The sequence below is a fragment of the Aureobasidium melanogenum genome (genome assembly GCF_000721775.1).
Source record: "Aureobasidium melanogenum CBS 110374 unplaced genomic scaffold scaffold_61, whole genome shotgun sequence".
Classification (NCBI taxonomy): Eukaryota; Fungi; Ascomycota; class Dothideomycetes; order Dothideales; family Saccotheciaceae; genus Aureobasidium; species Aureobasidium melanogenum.
The window spans coordinates 653-20,686 of record NW_024470113.1 but is presented as its reverse complement, the minus strand read 5'-3'; the positions used below and the strand labels follow the sequence as shown (position 1 = coordinate 20,686).

The following is a 20,034-nucleotide window of genomic DNA, read 5'->3' as shown; positions in this document are numbered from 1 at the left end:
CTTGTGTCCGTGTGTTTCCTCCTTTTATTTCCACTTCTGGATTCGCAGGTCGAACTAGAGTGCACGTGGTTCAAGATCGTTTTGGTTTTAGTCTTCGAATGAGCGCGCGCACGCATTGATATAGAGGATCGTACGAATCTGAATGACGATTTTGTCTGTGTCGAGATCTCGTCCAGGCTGAGCGTGTGTTAGGAAGTGTCAGGAGCCAGAGGTGCAGCTCATCGTCTGCTTGTGAACTCAATGTGGCAGGCTGCAGTAGCTGAGGGAAGCGATGGGTTGATGTTCAGAAAACAATGCGGCTATTTGCTGCGCGATGCACACTGCCTGGGCCGGAAATGGTTAGCCCAGCGATCTGCGTGATGTATGAGAGGCCCGAACAGCTCCATCGTTTCGAATTCGTGAGCTGATTGCTTGGCACGGCACGGCACGGCATGACGCGTCTGCGCGTCGCGCGTCAAAATGATATAAACACCTGGGCCTCCCACGATCAATCCTCCCAACTCAACTGCTTTCCCCGCACTTCTCGTTCAGTTTTTCGGGTGGCTGCTTCACGCTTCTTTGCTACCTCTGCTACCTCTGCTACTTGGCTGTCCTCGTCATCAGTTTTGTCATTCCTGTGTTCTCATAGGACTCTCCATCTTCTCTTGTTGATTTTGGATTGGGCATGCACTCGTGATCAGGTTTCCAAGCGACGGAAGTGCAGTGTGTAACTTCGAAGTGTGTGCCAAGTGTTTCGATTCTTCCTTGTTATTCGTTCTTATCGTGTTACGACTTCTTTTCTTTCGAGTCAGGGCTGCTCATTCTCGACACAAAGCCCGGGTGGGGGGGTTCCTCGATCTCATCGAGGGGTCTCTGCTTTACCTAATTCTTTGGCACGAACGTCGCAACTATGGTGCAAGAAAGGTCTTGGAAATTGGATAGGAATGCAGTCCTGATCCATGCGCCAGACTCGAACAACGTTGGCTGTCTAGCTCATGTGACTGTCAGTTTTGACCAGACACGAAACCAAGGTCTCATCACCATCAAAACCAAACTCAAACTTGCTGGGCTCAATGACAGATATCAGACTATCTACCTGAACATTGTTCCTGGAGCCATCGATACGTTTTCAGTGACCAAGTCCAGCTTCGACAATATGCTCCCGAAAGAGTTGTCCAATATGCTGCGCGGAGTGAAATCAGCACGTGCCGCCACCACGTTGTCGTTAGGGCTCAAAAAACCTAGTCGTGTTCTCGTTCCACTTGGACTGACTGAGTCCATCCGCCCTGCTGACCCGAGCGATGGTATATTCCATGCTGTCTCTCAGATCAGCCAGGCAACGCGCATTCGTCTTCATTACTGCAAGCAGGATATCTCAGATAGCGACCATCTTTGGCTCCAAACATTTGCCTCTGCATTAACCAACAATGCGTTAGAACCCTTGCGTATAGAATACATTCACTTGAATGGAGGAATGGGCGCACAGGAAACAGGACCCGCTGTATTCAACCAGTTGCCCTCACTACCCACCTACAACCAAGTCATCTTGCCTGAGGCCACTCTTGGAAAGCGTTCCCGAGGTTATGGTGCGACCCCTGATTCAGAGTCACATTCTCCTTGCTCCCCCCAACCATTGTGGTCCCCCACTGAAGTCTGCTCTTCCTTCGAAGTGGATATGCCTACTGAGGTAGATGACCCTGATGGTGCTAGCAGTCACCCGGTAATCAAAACGCCTCTTGAGGTTAGACGATCTACCCAAGACGTGGCCCACTTCGGAAGCGACGTTCACGACACACAATCAACGTCAACCATGTGCTCACCGGCTATGCCCGCCAAGAGTCGTCACTCCCGGGAAATGTCGCCCTCATACATCGTACCGACGGTCTTTCGCAGAGGGCGCTCCGAACCCGAACCCATCGCCGAACCTCCCCCATACCAGAAAAAACGACCAAAACTCGACTTATCTTTGAGAGACATGCCTAGCAATGATGGCAATGCTCTGGTCGATGAAAATACCGTTCGTGAGATCATACAAGATGTTGTAGACAAGGAGAAGCAGGCAATACTGGAAGAGCATCAAGAGATGTGTGATGAGGCTGAGATTCGGGTCGCTGAAGCAGTCGATGATGGTAGACTGGAAATCGTCGGCAAGACAGACGAGTGCTGCAACGAGATTGATGAATATGGTCAGAAGGTTCATGAAGCGTGTGCGGATTCTTGCGAGACTCTACAGGCCGATGTGGCATGCTTGGATCAAGCATCGATGCTGATGGAGAAGGCTGCCGCCAGAATCTCGAGCGTTTCTAACCCACTGGCTCTAGCTTGTGGGCGGCTCGACTGTCATCCATCTACGCTGGCGGCACAAATCATCACAGACGATTTTGCACATCTCCCCACCTCCATCAAGGTAATTATGCTAACAAGAGTTGCAGATCCAGGTTTCGCAAACGTCTTTATAGCGGTTAATCATGAGCTACGGAAAGAATTGGTTACCGCCTGGACTAAGCGCAGGACAGGACAATAGAGTTGTCTTGAGACATATATGCGACGACGAAGTCGTACTGCTGTGCAGGGATGTCTCATTCGAGATGAACACTGATCCTGCCGCTTTGACTGAGGATATACTCAATAGATAGCAATAATTGTCGAGTGATGCTATAAAATCTATGAACAAGATATTTGGACGCACGGGTATTATTGTCAATCCGGCCTCGATCCTGAATAATAATGAGTGACCTGATATCTATTATTGTCTGATTGCGGAGATCTCAAAATGCTGCGCGTCGAGTCGCGACCTGTAGGCCTATCTATTTCTGGTGGCGAGCCCGTCAAAGGTAAATTCTGATTGGGAGAAGCGCGCGTAAGCCGAGTCGGCCAAGTTGTGTTCCTCTTACGTTCTTCCACCATCTTGTGTTGCATTTCTACAATCCTTGCGCACCAGTCATCATTATCTTTGAACAATTTCTTGCTCGCTCTGCTCGAAAGCTTTGCGCAGCTTGTTCCATACTGCTTTATCCGAGTGATGAATTATTGTCATGATGATGCAGACTAAACGTATATGGAGCTTACGCAAATCTTCGTCCTAACCCGTCTGATAAGTCGCGATTCATGCTGGTAAGGTCCGAGGTAGCCAAGAAAAGACAGTGACCTTGGAGATGATGTGTTCCTGCATGTGTGCATCCATTTGGAGAACCTTATTTGGACCTGATGCTTGCTGGACATATAACCCTGACCCATATTCAAATATCATTCCTCAATCCATCAAGACTTATAACTGTTCAAAATTGCGACAGAACGGCCGCCAAACCAGAATTAGCAAATTTCAGAGCTCGACCGTCGCATTTCCAGTCATCTAAGCCTATCCTCGATACAAAGCCGGTCTTGCCTGTGGCTTAGGTCTTCACATTTCTCTCAAGTTTATGAATAAATCGCACCTTCCTCTCAATCATTGAACAGAGTCTGCTACACGCCAAGTGACTTCGGACATCTCGATTTGTAAAAGCTCAGCTCTTTTGATTGTCTAAGCAGCCATAATATCTAGCTAATTGATCGCAATTGTTCGGGAGCTGTCCATACGTATCGCACATGGAACAGCGTTCGTCGTTTCACTTAGGTCAGCATCGGGCTGCTGAGCTTGTAAAAGGCCTGGGCATTACCTGAACTACCTACAGAGGAATACTCTAGGTTCTCTTCTTTCTAACCAGATGATTACAAGTCCTGTCACTTCTTAGGCAATCCGCCGACCTTAGTTTGATAAGCCAAGAGCTGAACGAGGCTGGAACTGATAATAAGGTATTTCTGTTTCAACTTCTGGATCACAAGGAAATGACAACGATCTGGATGTCTGACACATGATGTTATACAAGCATCACATCAAACAAAATGTTGTTATAATGGTCGGGTCTTGTGTAGAGGTGAGCAGTGAGTACAGCTAGTCAGATCCAGCAATCGTGACTTATAGAACATTTGAGTATAGATGCTATAGAAAGAGCCTCTAGCCAACGTAGCATTGATATCACATCTGGCGGGGTTTAGGTAGTCAAGAGATACCGTGGCATGATCATCTAGCTTTTCCTCATCCTCATATTGAAAACCATAAATAACGACCGGGATATCTAACCTGCCCGATCTAGCTTTTTGACCTGTAATTACAAGCTATACGGTTAACCTTACTCTCTATATTCTGTGCTAAGCTGGTAAACTCCGTGTCAGACAAGTATAAGCGGCTAGAAGGGAATCAAGTGCGCTAATATTAAAATCTATATATAAAGCGAGCCTAGAAGTATGCGTTCGAGCGTGCTCGCTAGTGGAACTCCGATTGAAATGGTCTATAAGAAAGCCAAAGCCACAAGCGATCCATCTAGGCTGTGGTTATTGGAGGCTAGGATCTATGCAACCAGCCAAACCAACCACTACTAGCACTAGATACCTCTCGGGTTTCATCAAAATCCTCTCGTGATTCTTCAGAATCTTTCGATGATTTATCAGAACAATCTGACGAGTTATCAGAACAATCTGATAAACCATCAGAAGATTCTGATAAACCAGTAGATCGTTCCAGCGCTCCATCAGGTCGTTCTAGTGTTTCATTAGAGTCTTCGGACGAGATTGACTCGTTGTCAAGATCAATGCCTTGTGACTCAAGAGGTTCAGCAAAAGTGGCCTTTCTAGCAGCATTGCCTTTGTCGGTTTGATCACCCATTCCGTTGGTCACTGTGCCCTTGTTCTGTGGAGCGCTAGTACTGAGATGGTTGCGTCGCGTCCGTTTCAATTTCTTGTTTGTGACTTGCCGACTCGACTGTTCTCTTTCGCGGATATTCTTGTAAAGAGTCACACATTCTTCAAAAGAGTTGCAAATATAGGTTCGACGTTCAAACTCCGTCCCGTCTCGTCTCCAGGAGACCACAAGTAAATACTCGTGCATAGATACTGGGTTGAAAATCTACATAGAGCGTACCGTTAGCCTTTACTCTTGTTCTTTGGGTCACATGAGGTCCGTTGACCTTGGAACTAAGCGGCCACGACAAGATCACTTGTGTTTCTGTCAAGAAAAGTAAAAACACCTCAAGATTGAGGTAAGAGTCAAGGAAAATGTGTTTACTTACCTGGAGATAACAGACTTCAACAGGATGATCAGACTTTCGTAGGAACTCTAGCTTAGAACTGTAGGAATCCAATATGTTGTGCGAGTCGAGGATAATGGTTCGTCCGTCAACAACGACCGAGTGCTTCAATTGCTCAGGGATCGATCGAGTATGAATGCTCTTTGATCTGGCTAGCAGCGCATGCTGGGCTGGCAGTTCGAATGCTGTCCACTGTTTGTCTCGACTGCGTGGAACTCGATCTTGCCCCAAGGTTTTGCTGGTCTCATCAGGATATTCTCTTGATCCATCCAAGTTCTTACTCCCCAAGTTCTTGTTTTGTAACTTGCGAGGGATAGCATTAGAGTCTTCAGTCTGAGAAATGTCCTCTTCAAGGAACTTCGTGTTTTGTGACTTTTGAGGGTTTCGCAAGGCAAGTTCGCCGCCTTCCCAAGTTTGATCAACGATCTTGTTGGTATTTGTGCTCTTGGTCGACGGAGGATCGGTGTTAGGATGACTGTGTCCTTCCCATTCAGAATGCTCGGTGTCACAATCCATATCTATGTAATCCTTGTTCCTGTCTAATCCAGCTGGCAGTGAATCCTTGGCTAGTAATCCGGTCACTTTCGACAGTCGGTTCTGACTGTATGGTTCTCGATCTTGTTCCGAGAATTCACTGGTATCATCAGAAGAATTCCTTGATTCATCAGAGCCTCCAATCTGCGAGCGGTCATCCTCGCTGAGGTTTGTGCATTCTGACCCAGAGCATTCACAAAAGGTGACCTTGTCTGAGCCTCTACTGGTCTGATCATGGGTTCTCTTGATGGTTGTGCTCTTGATACCGTCATAAACGCTGTCTCCTTTGGATCTGGGCTTCTTGTCTTCAAATTGCCGTTCTAGGCCGGGGTTGTTCTTAAGAATCTCCTCGAAATGAATTTCACATTCTCGCAAAGAGTCATAGAAATAGCCTGTGCCTTTTAAATCCGTCTGATCGCGCCCAAAACAGTTCATAAGCAAATTTGACTTCATACGATCGGGCTTTAAAATCTGCGTGCCGCGCACGATTAGCTATTGCTCTTTCGATCCGGTCACATATGTTTTCTTAGGTCTTGACTAGCTGACCATGATGTGACGACTTTGCGTTCGACAAGAAAGGCACAGACGCCCTCAACTAAGGTACGCGCCGGAAAAGAGACTGTGTTCACTTACCTGGAGATGATGGAACTCATCACTATCATCAGTCGGTCGTCTGCGCTCTAGCCTGGCATCGAACGGGATTCTTGCGATCGAGTCATATGATATGTCATCCGATCCGAGGATGATGGAGCAATTGCCAACTTTGATCCGGTAACCCGACTGCCTAGACCCTCGGTAAATATAAATGAGTTCCGATCTCGCTGATGCAGCACACCCATGCGGTAATTCGACTGCTGTCGGCCATCTGCTTTGACTGTGGTAGATTGCACTTTTCGTGCAGGTTAGATATCCCACAAGGTTATGAGCATTTGCTCTATTCCTCATCTTAGGACGTTCAACGTGCGCCTCTTTCAGCACGGGGTATTTCCAAACCTTCTTATTTCCTTTTCCATTTCACGAACTGTCATCTCATCCAAATCTTGTAAAAATACAAGACTCTCCGTTCCTCTCTTAAATTTGAAGGAGAAGCTTCTCCACTCAATTGGTCCGGAAGGAGATGGCTCACCGAGTCTGGCTCTCGATGTGGGTGGAGAAGCATTGAGAACCTTCTTCATTCTGCCATCACAAGACTTCTGACTGGTCTGAGGTTGTGTCATCCTAGTAATACAACACTTCTTCTCTATCAGTATGGTTACTTAAGGGGTTTAAGAGCCGAAGATGGTTCTGTAGCCGCGATCGAAGCCTTCTTAGAGGGATGGAACGTGAGATATAAGAGCTTGTAGATGATGACTGTTTTAGACGTTATCACAGAAAGAAGGAATAGGCGACTTTTCCAACCTCAGGTAATATCCTGTGATTGTTAAGGATGGTGGAGCTTATTAAGGATAGTGCAGAACAAGATTACGAGAGGAAACAAACGATAAAACTTCTCTATGAGTTCAAGCTATAGGAAGAGACATGAAAAAACCAAGAGTATTACGAAGTCTATACACACCACAGCCTTAGCAAATTATATGAAGCAGATTGCGACTTGGGCATGCCCTGTTCACATCTCGAGAGCACCCTCAACAACAGGCACAGAGTAGAAATCGTTTCTTGTGACTCTTCTACAGCTTTACGTAGACAGTATACGAAAAGGTAATGGAATGGCTGCTCTGCAACATTAATGCTATCCTAGAAGATATTGCTTCGGCTGGTGCTGAGATGAGGATATTACCTGATAGCACGCAAGTACCATAATTCCTGCGTGCGCTATCCATAACGGTAGTCGGAGCGAGAACACGCGGCATCGTAAATATTCTCAAGAAAGCAGGAGGTTGATAGACCCGCGTTTTGTGGAAGGATAATCTATGGTGTACTCGGCGAGAAACAGTAGCGTGTGGGCGATGGAACCTTCCCATGGGACGCACACACGCTGCTTTTGTGAATCAATACCGAAAGGTCCGGCGATGCGCCCGCCACAATGAAGTAGCCTCTTTTGTCGCCTGATGGCCGTCTTTTGTACCTTGTTGTTCGCAACATGTCCCTCAGCCTCTATCTCCGCGAGCCCAACCGCTCGTTCCGTTCGCGCCGCCGGGATCCCTTGGCCATAGCTCTTACACAGCTCGCCGAATCAGTCTCCGCTGTTAGCGCGCGTCCTCTACGCATTGGGTTGACTCATGATGTGCCGACCGCACTCGACAATCATCCTCGCCCTCCTTCGAGACCCAGCCCTCAATCTCGCTGCGCAGTCTACAAGCTTGACCGATATCTCTCGTTCAGACCTCTCCAGGAATTAGTACGCCATCGCCATCGCCAATCTGCTAAGAGCTCAGGATCTGCGACCTGCCAGGTTGAGGCTGTTCCAAACCCTGCCAGATCGTCCAAATGTTTTCTGCCAGGACCTTAGCGGTATCCGTCCAGACTGCCGGAAGAATAGCAATACTTAACTCTGTCGTTCTGTGTAAATGCATCCAGAAGAGGGACAAGAAGAAGAAGAAGAAGAAGAAGAAGAAGAAGAAGAAGAAGAAGAAGAAGAAGAAGAAGAGAAGGAGGTCGATAGCCTGCTTGAGTTACCACCGTACCACAAGAAGTTTCACTATGAGAAGCTTCTCCACAGGTTGCCGCCGCTCTTCGATACACTACTTCTCACATACGGACAAACTCCTTTTACCGTCGTCGCCCACCTACACACGTGGCAAAGACAGTTTTCTCCTTGCCCAATCCAGCCGAAGCCGGCGGTCGTCTTCGCCTCGAATCCTCTCCTGCCACACCCGCCAGCCTAGCTGGACAATCGCCCGGAATTTGTGCTTTCAAGCTCTATCTGTCCCGACTTCCGCGTAATCTCGAGTGCTATACCCCTACTTTGGAGGTCGCATTACCCATTGTTGGTAGTAGAATAGAGAGATGTCTGTTTATGGTGTCAGGCAACTTCTCATACATCTGGTCTCATGAATCCACATGGTGTTGTTCTTGTGCTCCAGCAACTGACCATTGTCATCCATACATAGCTGTCATTCGTGCCTAAATCCATCTCATTCACCGCTCGCTCTCGTTCTCCGCTCAACCTCTTCTTGTGCGGCCGCCCTGCGTTCTCGTTGCTCAGCCTTTTTCTGACCATTTGCGACCCCGTTCCAAACATGGCGAGTCAAGCTGGGCTGAGCTAATCCAAGCTGCCTGGCATAAAAGACCCTAGCAATGAGCAAGTCGTCAGGGGTCATACGAGGTTCTGCTATCGCAGTTCTCTCCTGGAAGAGTCCTGGAAAGGCGTCCCCTGGGCTTTCGAGATCCTTAAAGCAGCCATTTCAGGAGGGATAGAGACTTGCCCTTTCTCAAAGATAGGTCCGCCGGATACAAGGTTCTCTTATTGAGCCTCTTGACGCAAATGATACGTATTCAAACAGTTCCAGCAGAGCCATTGCCAGAGCAGACGATGCTCCCTCCGAATGCCGTCACTATCTCTTTGCGGCTGGTGAATGTGTGCTTCATTGATATTTGAAAGCTTGTTTAGTCAAAGTTGACAGCTTGTTTAGTCAAAGCCCTATAGTCGAAGCGCTGTCTGAAAGACTTGTGATCACGAGGGTATGTTATATATCATTCAACCCTCCTACTCACACCTACCAGAGCAGAAAGACAGAAAAGATAATTCATTTATCTAGGAAGCACGCACGAATAACTGAGTTCATAGTATGTGATACAAGCAAACACGCAAACACGCAACCATTCATCCTACACAACCCTCAGACTACGAGTAGTTCTACCGTTTCATCATCATCTTCGAGCCTTCTACAATCTCAAGACTTTCTACGAGGAGTAGGAGCTCGAGTTCGAGCTCGAGTACGAGATTTGGTGGGCGTTGGGGTAACGCTACGGTCGCTATCGGATCCTCCTGACGGCACCTTCACTGATTTCCGAGAGGTGTCCGTCTGGGATAGGTTGTCGTCGACGAGATTCGTGCGTTGGGACTCCGATCTGTCACTAGAGCCGACGTTCCCATCTTCAGCGTCCTGGAGGGAGCTTCCATCCTTAGGCTTTATGTAGCTGTATTTCTTCTTCTTTGGATCCATGCCTCGGTCAACCCAGTCCAGACTGGTTTTCTCTCGAAAAACTTTCCCAAATTTGGCTATAGCATCATCCGGACTCTTGAAACCATAAGATCCGCAGGAGGGATTTGATGTTTTATGGCGTCCCCAATGTGTCCTGACGTAATATAGATCTTCAGTGCCGCTTTTTCTAACCTGAATGTCAGAAGTAGTCAGTCTCTGCTTTAATCCCATTGTGATGAGCCCGGTACAATCGATATCAATCGGCGGAGAACACGATCGGATGATATATATCTTCATCGGAGGGATACACATATGGCTGCCAGTATGAAGAGTGACGGTGATCATGGTGCCCAATTCCCGCAGCCCAGTCGAGTTAGGAGGATGTACAGGAGACAGGATTGGAGTGTGAGCATGGGAAAAATGTTTTGCTTACCTGAAGACGGTAAAACTTGTTGCTCGTATCATCCTCATATCTCAGATAGGCATAATACGGGCCACGAGTTTCCGGAACTCTATGCAACTCCTCTGAGGCAGACGGAACCTTACACTTTTCACAATGATAGTGTGGCTGAGAAAGAGCAGGTTGAGCCTCAGGATTGGGGCTCGGCGACATTGTGCGTACCAATGGCTGTGCAGTCGTCTTTTCTAGCCGCTTGGTTCGACCGTCCGGGCGTTCACCCATGTCTGCCTCTTGTTTCAAGGCTTCCTCAGTCCCAGGAGGTATGTTTTCTTTGTTCTCATCGTCAGCGGCTTTCAGTGCTGTCACAAATGGCTTCCTCGCGCGTTGGTTCTCAATTTTGAGACCGCGCTCAGAAGCCATCTTCTTGAGCTGTGTCAGTGTAAGGTCTTCATAGGTGATCATATCTTGCTTGGGTTTATCATCATCCTTGTGTTCTGACTGGGAGTACCTTCCCTTGCAATTTGCAGCGGTTTTCCCGAGAATGTTTGATCACGAATCATATCAAGATCAGCATGATATAGATGTCGCACCGGAGCTGGTCCAAAACCCCGAGTCATCGCTCGTTTGGCGGAGCAAAAATACCGAGACGAAACGTCGGGATCGCCAGCTGTTTGTCGACACAGTCAAAAACCTTTGCAATACATATGGAGACATTTGTGAGACTTTCTATCGTGTTCTCACGTCGAAAGATGAAATTAGACGCTATTGGTGGTTCTTAGCGGTTAGTAACCAGAAATTGCACCAAGCTATGGTCAAGGTAAAATGGTTAGTGCATGAAGCGGAGTTCGCGAATGAGAACCTTTCGAATGAATGGCAACTATTTCAAATGGTAAATCCTGGTCATTAGTGTAAAATTGTTTGTATCGAGTGCGGATCAGGACGGTCTGGTCAATTTGGTAATTCCAAGCTATTCATGTCTGATCATTTGGGAACTGTCCTAGATATCACTTCGTCAGTACGCTTGCTGCTTTGGAAGACCATACTCGACATCCGATCAGCGACGCTTTTGAGCTTCGAAAATAATTTCTTACATCGGTTTCCGTGCGCTTGAAATTTGACAGAATGCCCGAAGAATGATTCAGCGACGAGAAAGAAAGCGCCGATTAGACCCAAGGGCAGACCTGATAGTCATACTAATTCAATCAGAACCATTCCGAAAGATGTGAGAATGAATGGCCACAAGCACATCTCGGAAGGGCTTACTAAACTGCAATCTAGGAGTGAGAGCGCTTGGAGTCTAGAGATGAGAGCGTGTAAATTGTTGGTCATCATTGGTTGCATTCTTCAATCCAAAATCTTATAGTGTTCCAAATAAGTTGATTTCAACATTTCCATTCAGCTCAGATGTTTTCTAGATGCAAACTGTACGTGTGTATCAGCGTGATAGGGAGATGGAAGCAGAAGAAGTATACATCGGTTCATTACTGAATCTTCATATGGTAGTTTTACGTATCTCGAGAGACAGCGACACGTTAGAACAAGTGTTTGAGTCTTGAGACATCATCAGCATCTCGTATCACGTTGTAGATGGAAGCATAGCGTAAACACGCATGCCTCTCACAAGATCACTTAGACAAACACGTACGTCCAGTCTATAAAGGGCTCGATCCCATCAACCACCTTGCCTTACATAAACCCGTCTAAGCACTTGTGCTCATCTTAGATTGATCAGATGTTTTCCCACTTGTTTGCAGGTCTTTCCTTGGTAGCGCTTGGCATATCCCAAAGCTCGACTGTCATCCCAGACTCGTCTACCCAGATATTGCCGTCGGATCCTGTTATTCTTTCAACCAAGCCGCTTGTTCCAGGGGGTAACATTTGGTCAGCGCTGGTGGATTCGTGCATCGAGTCATCAGGAATCTCCGGAATAGACTGCGTATCTGATGCCCTCTCTGACCTTTTAGTAATTGCGGCCACCAAAGACGGCTATGGAAACAATACCATGGACATCAAGAACGGCACCTCGGCCGGAAAGCGGAGTCTCACTGGTGCAGAAAGATCTGGTCTCACACTCAGAAGCACTTCAGAAGGATCCAAAACCATGCAGGGCTCGACGACCTCAACCTACAGTTCGAGGTCGACCCTGTTTGAACATATCTCGAATGGTACCCACGGGACTGTGCGAGCGGTAGCCAGTCTTGATGGCAGCAATGACTCGTCGGGTGAAACTCGTCGTTACCGAAGGAATACCTTCTCGTATGGAGACAAAGTCCAGGGATTGAAGCTATCATATAGTGCGAATTGTGGATTCGTTCGCTTCAATGATCAGGCTTTGCAGAAACTGCGTGATCTTATCGGCACTTTCGTGCACTCAGCATCAACCAACACGCATTCGGACAAGTATGCACTAGAGATATTTAACATAGGAAACAACGTCAACAACCATATGTTAGCTACGCTGGTCGCCGAAGCAGATGTCTACGGAAGCGAGTACGAAGAATACCAACCAGCACCACTGTATCCGTTAGGGGCCCAGTGCTAGCTTCTCGTGGTTCTGATTGAGAGAATCATATACAAAGTGCCGGCTTGCCATCAGCTTCCTATATAGAATCGGTTCTGACCATCTCCTGATCTGTCATATTTGTAGTGCTAAGAGAAAGCCATATCTATGCTTCACTCTTCTGAATTGAAAATCCAGATCGCTTGTATCACGTTTCCACATCGCACGATCATATCATGTTCTGCAAGAGCTCAATTGTTTCACAACAACAATTCTAAGTGCCATTGAGTCGAAATTCGAAGCCGTTCAAAGAATCAATCCTAATGCTAGTGCTCCATACTCAACTGATCATTGAATTACATGGTCTTTCCACGTCTATAAGAGAAAAGATCACATCCAGCTCGAAGCTCGGCACAGCGGAGGTCAGGCTACGGCTGTTGTCATACTGTGCTCTCCTCTTTACCATTGCTCTCTGGAGGCTACATGCACCTACAGAAACAAAGTCATCTCTGAGATGGTCCTGACATTTCTTCTTGTGTCGGACACTACATGTGAGCTTTTCGCAAGAAAACCAGTTGGACTCAATCTATCGCGTCCAGAGGTCTGATTGAGAATGTAAGTTGTTACATCCTCACGACCATCTCGCGAAAAACAAGGGTTCGCGATATGTGCAATCGAATATCGGTAACACGCCTCCATGCAGGTCCCCGCGACTTGTCGAAAGCGCTTGCAGTGGCAGTGACCATGCTGTTGTGTAACAGACGGTAACAGAAATCGACTTCTTTGTTCGCTCAGAATGCCAAGTCGCTGACAAACGAGGTAGAGTATCTTGGAGGAATTCTGCTCGCCTATCCTGCACCTCATAGCCAGATACCACAGCCCAACTTCACAGAAGACTCAAACACGAATGTGAGCCTCGTGTGTCAGATGATAACGACTTAGAAACCGCTGACAATGTTACAGTGTTCACAAGCCAGCTTTGACACTCATCAACAAGACTCAGCCCTCTCTGGATTGTCAGGTGACTTTGAGCAAAACCGAAGGCGGTTCCATCTGGATATCAATCCCGAGCTTGCTGTTAGCGAGCTTCAAGGCGGCTCAATGAACTCATGCGTTGACCATGCAGAAGATGTCTCGACCCTTGCCCCAGATTGGAACGATAAGGCTGTGGATATGATTGGGAATGCTGGTCCTATATACTCACCCTATCACGACCAGTCATCATTGTCGAGCCACGATGAAGGTCACCACAACTTGGGCTTGCCGTGGTCTGAACAGCCTCCTGTATTCTCTTGCAACATCTTGCCACAACATCGCTCGGTGTGTGGGCCGCACTCTCAGTGTGCGCCACCTCAGCCACTCTTTGGTGTCACCAACTATGCCGCACGCACACCCTTCCAACTACACTCTGAAAGGTTGTTTACTCCACTACAAAATCAGGACATGTTTGACATGGCGATACCTTGCCCTGTTACAGACACAGTGTCGTCGTTGTAGCAGAGCAACACGACCAACTTTGTAATATCCAGATCAGACGGACCGGTTAAGCCTGACCATATCTGGAACACTGCACTAGATGCTTGTGGTCTGGTGACCCCAAACTTTGGATATCTTTCCACTCAATCTACGCATGGAGATATACGTGACCTTGCTCCTGCCTCCAGGACCAACCATTTCGGACCTCCGTCGGGTCTGGCTAAGCAATCAGTTGAACGTATATCAAACCTCGATCGCGATGCCAGGAATGAGTATTTGCGAGAAGCTCGTCGACATGGTCTGTCCTACAAGGACACCAAACATCACGGTGACTCTACTGAAGCCGAGTCCACTCTGCGTGGCCGTCATCGCATTCTGTCCAAGCCTAAGGAGATGCGTGTCAGAAACCCGCGATGGAATTACCCGCGACTGGGAACTTACCAGAGACAACATCAGGAAATCCCAGAGTTGCCTTTTATCCAGATAATGCATACTTCTGCCTTTACATATACTGCCGCCCGCGGTGCCGCTCAAGTCGTCCTAAGTCTCGAAAAGCAAAGCAGAAAGATCTGGCCCAGCGTCTGAACAGTCTTAGCTGGTTGAAATGCAATCTAGAAGTATCAATAACGTGGAGTCAGGTGCTAAAGATGTTTTGGCAAAGAGCAACATATGAATTCTGGCTATGTGGCGCTTTCGTCTTGCTTCGCTGAGATAAGCAGGAAGAACAAAATAGGCGGCGGTTTGCGGCTTATAGCCGGCTTTTCTGGATTTGAGAAGTCTATGAGAGGCCTGTCGTATTCTTAACAACCCATGCCAATGGAGGCAGAGTGCTAAAGCAAAGTGATGTTTTCACAACTTTCTGTAGCACCATATGGAAAGAAATCTGGCGATTTGTGAAACTGTCTTGTACATGCCGAACAAGCTGCGCAGAATGCACCGTCTTCAAGGAACTAGATCTGGTTGTTTTTGAACCTCGGTCTTTGAGTTTCGCACTGTGCACACAATCCATGTAGAAGTTTTTTGCTGTGTTTGATGCATGATACGACTCTGACGCTCACCTGCTCTCAGGTCAAGCAGGCGCGAACAGCTTACTACCCAGTCAACGCGTTTGAGGCGTGAGGTGATTATCGTCGGGCTAAGCCGAGCATTTGTCAGAGAACACGATACGCAATTATAGACTGTGTCGTGAATAAGGTACCTTAACAACACAAGCAAGGAGATCGTTACAGAACTTGGACTTGGTTTCCTGTTACGTTGCTCTGTGTACATCGCAAATTCACTCTAAGCTTTTTCGTTGACTAGTCTCCTTCTTCCGTTCATCACGGACACATCTCGAAATACACTTTTAGGTGTACCATTGGCCATCGAACCTATTAGCTATAATCTTATGATCATATAGGAAGCTCTGAAGCAATATTTTACCTCACGAGATTCATAAAAAAGAGTGCTCTAAAGATCTGGTAGGGAAAGAGACAGCCAACTTCTTTAGCGCTCAAGTGAGCTTGAAACGCTGGATCTACGCTAACTTGTCTCAATAGGCAAGCTAGCCGAACTCGAGAGCGATTCAAAGGACCCAGCGATTGGAGCATGTCTTGAAGCAAAACCACGAAGGGATCCACCACTGTGGCCTCCTTTTCTCCTCAGACGAAGCTAGCAGATCGGAAGTACGACAACCATGACAAAGCACTCCTTGCCGCACTCGCAGCCTTACAAGATGAGGGACTCTTTGACGAGCGAGCATCTTTTTTACATGAGCCGTAAGATCCTCCCACACTTGATAACCACCAAAGTTCCTCATCGTGGGCTGGTACAACGATCTGACAGAATCTCCTCTGCGCTTCAGTTCTGACATATATAGCTTTAGTAGCTGTGTTTCCCAATTACGCCATTTCGCTCTATCCAACAGTCTTTACTTTTCTCTCGAAAGCACTCCATTTACGCCAGGTTCCTGTGGAATCGGTAGACAATCTCTAACGGTGTCTCTACCATCACTCGAGCACCCTTGCATACTCTTTGCCAGTCAATCTCGGCACCTCACTCTCTTTACTTCTATATCTAACCACAAAGAAAACATTAGACAAAATGCAGTTCTCCATCTCCACCATTACGAGCGTTCTTGCTGCTACTGCAGCTGCTCTCCCTACTGAGAAAGTCCATCCCAAGAGAGGTACCATCTCTGTTACTCCTCACGTTGAGTACAGCTCCAGTGTTAGCGTCCTCGGATGCAAGACCAACACCAATAGAGTCGCCTACTGGCCTAGTACGTCATGATGGTGGTGTTGATGTAGCTGAGGGACCGTGGACGCTGCCACGGAAGTCGCAGACAGGGCCCAAGACTTGTCAGGGCCTTCAAACAGGCGACTCAGATGCTGCCAAGAAAGTGTTCGATATTGGTCCCAGTAAATCACGGGGACCTGAGAGGATGTGATTGGTGCACTCCACCCTCAGAGGACCGATGAATTTTCCAGCGACATGTGGTTGCTATCGCTCCCAGGAAGCGGTAGGAATGGTTGCCACCACAGATACGAGAAGAGATGGACTCCAAGAGCACGCTGGGCAGCAATCGTTAAGCGGACCTGCACTGACCAGAGTTGTAGCAAGGCATCAGCATCTTTGCTTGAGACTCCTGCTGCAGTGCCGAGTTAGAAACAACAAGGATTGTATGAGCAGCAAGAGCAGATTGTGTGTTCGTGAGGTCGATCACCGCTATACGATGTGACTGTTGAATAAACGCATTGGTGACGTCGAGCCGTACCTCATGGTTTCTCTGGAAGCCCATCGCTCTGGACTTGGTAGCGTCGAGTATGAGGTAGACGAACACCCCTTTCTCATCGGAATGCACACCATAGTTCGGCTCATCGATTGACAGAAGCGGAAAATGACAGCACGCGACACTTCTCTCATAGGCGGTGGGGAGAATCTCGGTGAATCGGTCGCGAAGGATTGCTTCTACCTCGCTTCCAGCTTATATATGCGGGTGGATGTTCGTCAGCCATGCGTTAGCTACGCGTCCATAGCGCATTGTCCGGTAAACACTCTCAAGAGCAACTCTCACAGCGACCAGGTCAGACACGCTGTCAGCTAGCGAGATTCGGCTAATACTTATCTCTAGCTGGATTTTGACAACCATGTCGCGCCTCGAGCGTAGGTTCCTCATCTTACCGCTCTCAACACTGAGTTTTGGATTTATTCTGGTTCTTCATGTCTGCATGTAGTGCAGTGCATGAAAGGAGTTGAAGTATGGAACGTCCCGTCTCGCGATACCCAGAATACATGGCCACTTTTATCCCGCACGGCAAGCTTTTGGTGGTCTTGATGTTGGTTATTTGCGGCGAGCTGTACATTTTCGAAAGCAATATGTTGATATAATGCGTTCTTGGTGTAGCTTTTCTAGCCTTTTTAGCTCCTCGAACGTGCCTCATATACTGTTTTGTGACGAGTCTTCCATATTCCTATCTTGAGCATGTGCTTAACAGAATCGAATCTGTATGGAGAATCAAGACCCGCTTGTTATTGGGGCTATCTTCCTTCATATACAGACGATATAGATCCCGGACGACTCGATGAAATTTGGGCTACCGATGATGGCACGAGGAAGAGACAAAGTGCTCTGGTTGGCAGAGATGTAGTCGGACACTTCTTCAGCGGCGAGAACTGCAAGTCCTGGATGTGTTCTAGCATATTTGGTTCCAAGCCGGCCTGTGTATCAACAAGGCCAGCCTAAGATACAGGAAGCCCCGCAACATCTAGGCACTGGGGGCTATAGTCTTTTCAGACGGGCCAGTTCGGCTACTTCGATAGACATAAAGCTAACTCTGCCGGGCGCGTGGACTATCACAAAAGTGTTGTTGTAGACGTCGGAACAGTTTGCTCGATACTCCTGTGGTAGCGAAAGTATTCCCGTCGAGCGAAAGCTGGACCTCAATTTGTTTCTCGGATCCGTCAAGAGAGAATAACCAGGCTTGTCGTTACACATGCTGTCGTGCAAGATTGGGAGGTTGTACGGTATATGTACTTGAAAAAGTATGTCTGCGATCTGCTGTGCTGTGCTCTCAACCACGCCACAGACCGTTTGTCGGAAACGGCCGATAGTAAGGCCGGCACCATGAACGTGTAATGTCCGACCATCTAGAGACCACCGTACGGTGGCAGGTGGCCCTTCACGCTTCGCTATAGCACGACCGTGCTGTAACCGTTCGATCAGGTAGCCGATGGGAGACACGCTGCCCCGCTGTAAGTAGAGTGGACGCATGTCAAAACAAAGTCTCTAGCGGAAATCAGAACTTGAGTCTCTTGCCGGGATCTTGGTCCCTGCAAGCAGATGTGGCTGGAGGGGTAACGCGTACTCTAGCAGTAGAAGACCCCCTATCCATATGAGTGCTGAGAGGTTGGTCGTATAGCTATGGGGCTTCCGAAACACAAGCGTGGATGGATCGATGCCTAGCATACCAGAGAGGTTTGCAATGGGTGTGCGCTCAAGGTTACCGTCCCTCGGTCTGTCGGTCCAGAAAGGGATAATCAACTCAAAGAGTGACTCTGGCATCCTAACTATCGTGGGCTCGGAACCGATCAGCTTGTGCTCGGTCATCGTGAACTTAGTTTCCAAAGCGAGTGACCAGACCCGATTCATTGCAGACTCTTGCGTACAGGTAAGACGTAGAGATGAAAGCTCTCCAAGTTGTTTATCAAGACGCCGTTCTAGAGCACGAACACGATACACGTTGCTGACGAAACGACACCATGAATGCTCGTAGCGACTCTCCGCTGCAGCTTGAGGGATTTTGGAGTCATAGGGCTGGTAAGCATGAGACCAGCTCTTCAGCCAACAACGCAGGGTGCGCGGTGTTGCCTTCAAAGTGCGCTCACAATGATCGAGTACATGTCGGGTGGCCACACATATGACAGCTAGTGTTCGTTCATTCGCTACCTCGCTGACACAGTTAAGACCGCACCAGCTGCCAATATGCAGTCTCTCAGCAAGACGAGTCATCTTTGGCAGTTTGGAGACGCTTATTATCACGCGGAGCGGCTTGTTAGCGGACCAATTCTTCCAGTTGCATCCACGTAGCCGATCGCTCCTAGTATTACACTCTGAATCCTCATCAAGGTCGGAAGCCCCTTCGTCATATTCTTCTGCAAGCCGGCGCTCTTCTTCAGCTTTCATGACGGCCAAGTCGTGAGCAAGCTGACCCTCAACGTCTTGCGCTGTTGCTGCTGTTGTGATGTTTTTGTCAACATCTGACTGCAGCTGAGAATCTGACACGGCTGCGGCATCCACTATCCAATAACCAGGATCTTTGCTACGCCAGTCAGTCCAGCGTTGTAGGAAACAAGGTTGAGAGGATAAGGCATAGGTCGAGCCACAACGAACACCATGTTGTTTGCCGATATGTTTCCGCAAGCAAGGATAGTATATTGTCTTATATGATGGACAGAGCGGATAGAAAAATCCTCGTAAGGGAACGACAAGACATTCTAGAGGCGGCACACCATCGGGACGAGGTCTAGGCTCATCTAGGGACTGAGGCATGGTATAAAATTCTAAGCGCTTGGCTACAGCGCGTCTGACTGAGACATGATAGCCTCCATGCCTAGCATAAAGGTGATAGTCGTTATCATTGAAGCAGACAGCGACTCGGCAAGTGGTGCAGACAGCGACCTGAAGCTATTGAAGGTGTCGGATAGAATCTAAAAGCTCGCCACTGCTTCTTATTGCCAGATCCGGAGTTTCAAAGCAAGCGAACGCATTAGAACAAGTCTGTAAGCAATCAACAGAAGAATCATGAAAGGGAAGCGGTGACGAGTTGCCTACGGCGGGATGGCTCTGCGACGGAAGCCGAAATGTAAGGTAATTCCTGCAGTAGTATTTAGGTGGAGTGTGGTTCCTGGTGGACCAATTCTGCTGAGCGACAATAGAGGAGATACGCTCCTATAGAA

The 20,034-nt window shown here is 47.9% G+C and overlaps 9 protein-coding genes across 9 annotated transcripts; 6 read left to right on the top strand and 3 right to left on the bottom strand.

Annotated features, from left to right (window-relative positions):
- Nucleotides 1–889: 889 nt before the first annotated feature.
- On the top strand, nucleotides 890–2,503 carry M437DRAFT_61195 (uncharacterized protein; the record flags this gene model as incomplete). Its single annotated transcript, XM_041023890.1, has 2 exons — nucleotides 890–2,186; nucleotides 2,412–2,503. 2 exons carry the CDS (start codon nucleotides 890–892, stop codon nucleotides 2,501–2,503), a joined length of 1,389 nt encoding a protein of 462 aa, XP_040874630.1.
- Nucleotides 2,504–5,008: 2,505 nt separating this feature from the next.
- Nucleotides 5,009–6,089, bottom strand: M437DRAFT_89309 (uncharacterized protein; the record flags this gene model as incomplete). The annotated part of the gene is made up of 2 exons (XM_041029025.1): nucleotides 5,009–5,020; nucleotides 5,085–6,089. The coding sequence occupies 2 exons, from the start codon at nucleotides 6,087–6,089 to the stop codon at nucleotides 5,009–5,011; spliced, it is 1,017 nt and encodes a 338-aa protein (XP_040874629.1).
- Nucleotides 6,090–7,716: 1,627 nt separating this feature from the next.
- Nucleotides 7,717–8,519, top strand: M437DRAFT_70670 (uncharacterized protein; the record flags this gene model as incomplete). Its single annotated transcript, XM_041025531.1, has 2 exons — nucleotides 7,717–7,974; nucleotides 8,154–8,519. 2 exons carry the CDS (start codon nucleotides 7,717–7,719, stop codon nucleotides 8,517–8,519), a joined length of 624 nt encoding a protein of 207 aa, XP_040874628.1.
- Nucleotides 8,520–9,469: 950 nt separating this feature from the next.
- On the bottom strand, nucleotides 9,470–10,583 carry M437DRAFT_70669 (uncharacterized protein; the record flags this gene model as incomplete). The annotated part of the gene is made up of 2 exons (XM_041025530.1): nucleotides 9,470–9,913; nucleotides 10,155–10,583. 2 exons carry the CDS (start codon nucleotides 10,581–10,583, stop codon nucleotides 9,470–9,472), a joined length of 873 nt encoding a protein of 290 aa, XP_040874627.1.
- A 40-nt stretch (nucleotides 10,584–10,623) lies between these two features.
- On the top strand, nucleotides 10,624–10,947 carry M437DRAFT_27311 (uncharacterized protein; the record flags this gene model as incomplete). The annotated part of the gene is made up of 1 exon (XM_041019115.1): nucleotides 10,624–10,947. A coding segment is annotated over one exon (324 nt), but the record flags the coding sequence as incomplete, so codon positions are not given.
- A 906-nt stretch (nucleotides 10,948–11,853) lies between these two features.
- M437DRAFT_70668 (uncharacterized protein) lies at nucleotides 11,854–12,663 on the top strand (the record flags this gene model as incomplete). Its single annotated transcript, XM_041025529.1, has 1 exon — nucleotides 11,854–12,663. The coding sequence occupies one exon, from the start codon at nucleotides 11,854–11,856 to the stop codon at nucleotides 12,661–12,663; it is 810 nt and encodes a 269-aa protein (XP_040874625.1).
- A 1,470-nt stretch (nucleotides 12,664–14,133) lies between these two features.
- Nucleotides 14,134–14,682, top strand: M437DRAFT_61194 (uncharacterized protein; the record flags this gene model as incomplete). Its single annotated transcript, XM_041023889.1, has 1 exon — nucleotides 14,134–14,682. A coding segment is annotated over one exon (549 nt), but the record flags the coding sequence as incomplete, so codon positions are not given.
- Nucleotides 14,683–16,179: 1,497 nt separating this feature from the next.
- On the top strand, nucleotides 16,180–16,525 carry M437DRAFT_89305 (uncharacterized protein; the record flags this gene model as incomplete). The annotated part of the gene is made up of 2 exons (XM_041029024.1): nucleotides 16,180–16,357; nucleotides 16,425–16,525. 2 exons carry the CDS (start codon nucleotides 16,180–16,182, stop codon nucleotides 16,523–16,525), a joined length of 279 nt encoding a protein of 92 aa, XP_040874623.1.
- Nucleotides 16,526–17,626: 1,101 nt separating this feature from the next.
- On the bottom strand, nucleotides 17,627–19,627 carry M437DRAFT_70666 (uncharacterized protein; the record flags this gene model as incomplete). Its single annotated transcript, XM_041025528.1, has 3 exons — nucleotides 17,627–17,796; nucleotides 17,875–18,320; nucleotides 18,444–19,627. 3 exons carry the CDS (start codon nucleotides 19,625–19,627, stop codon nucleotides 17,627–17,629), a joined length of 1,800 nt encoding a protein of 599 aa, XP_040874622.1.
- Nucleotides 19,628–20,034: the final 407 nt, after the last annotated feature.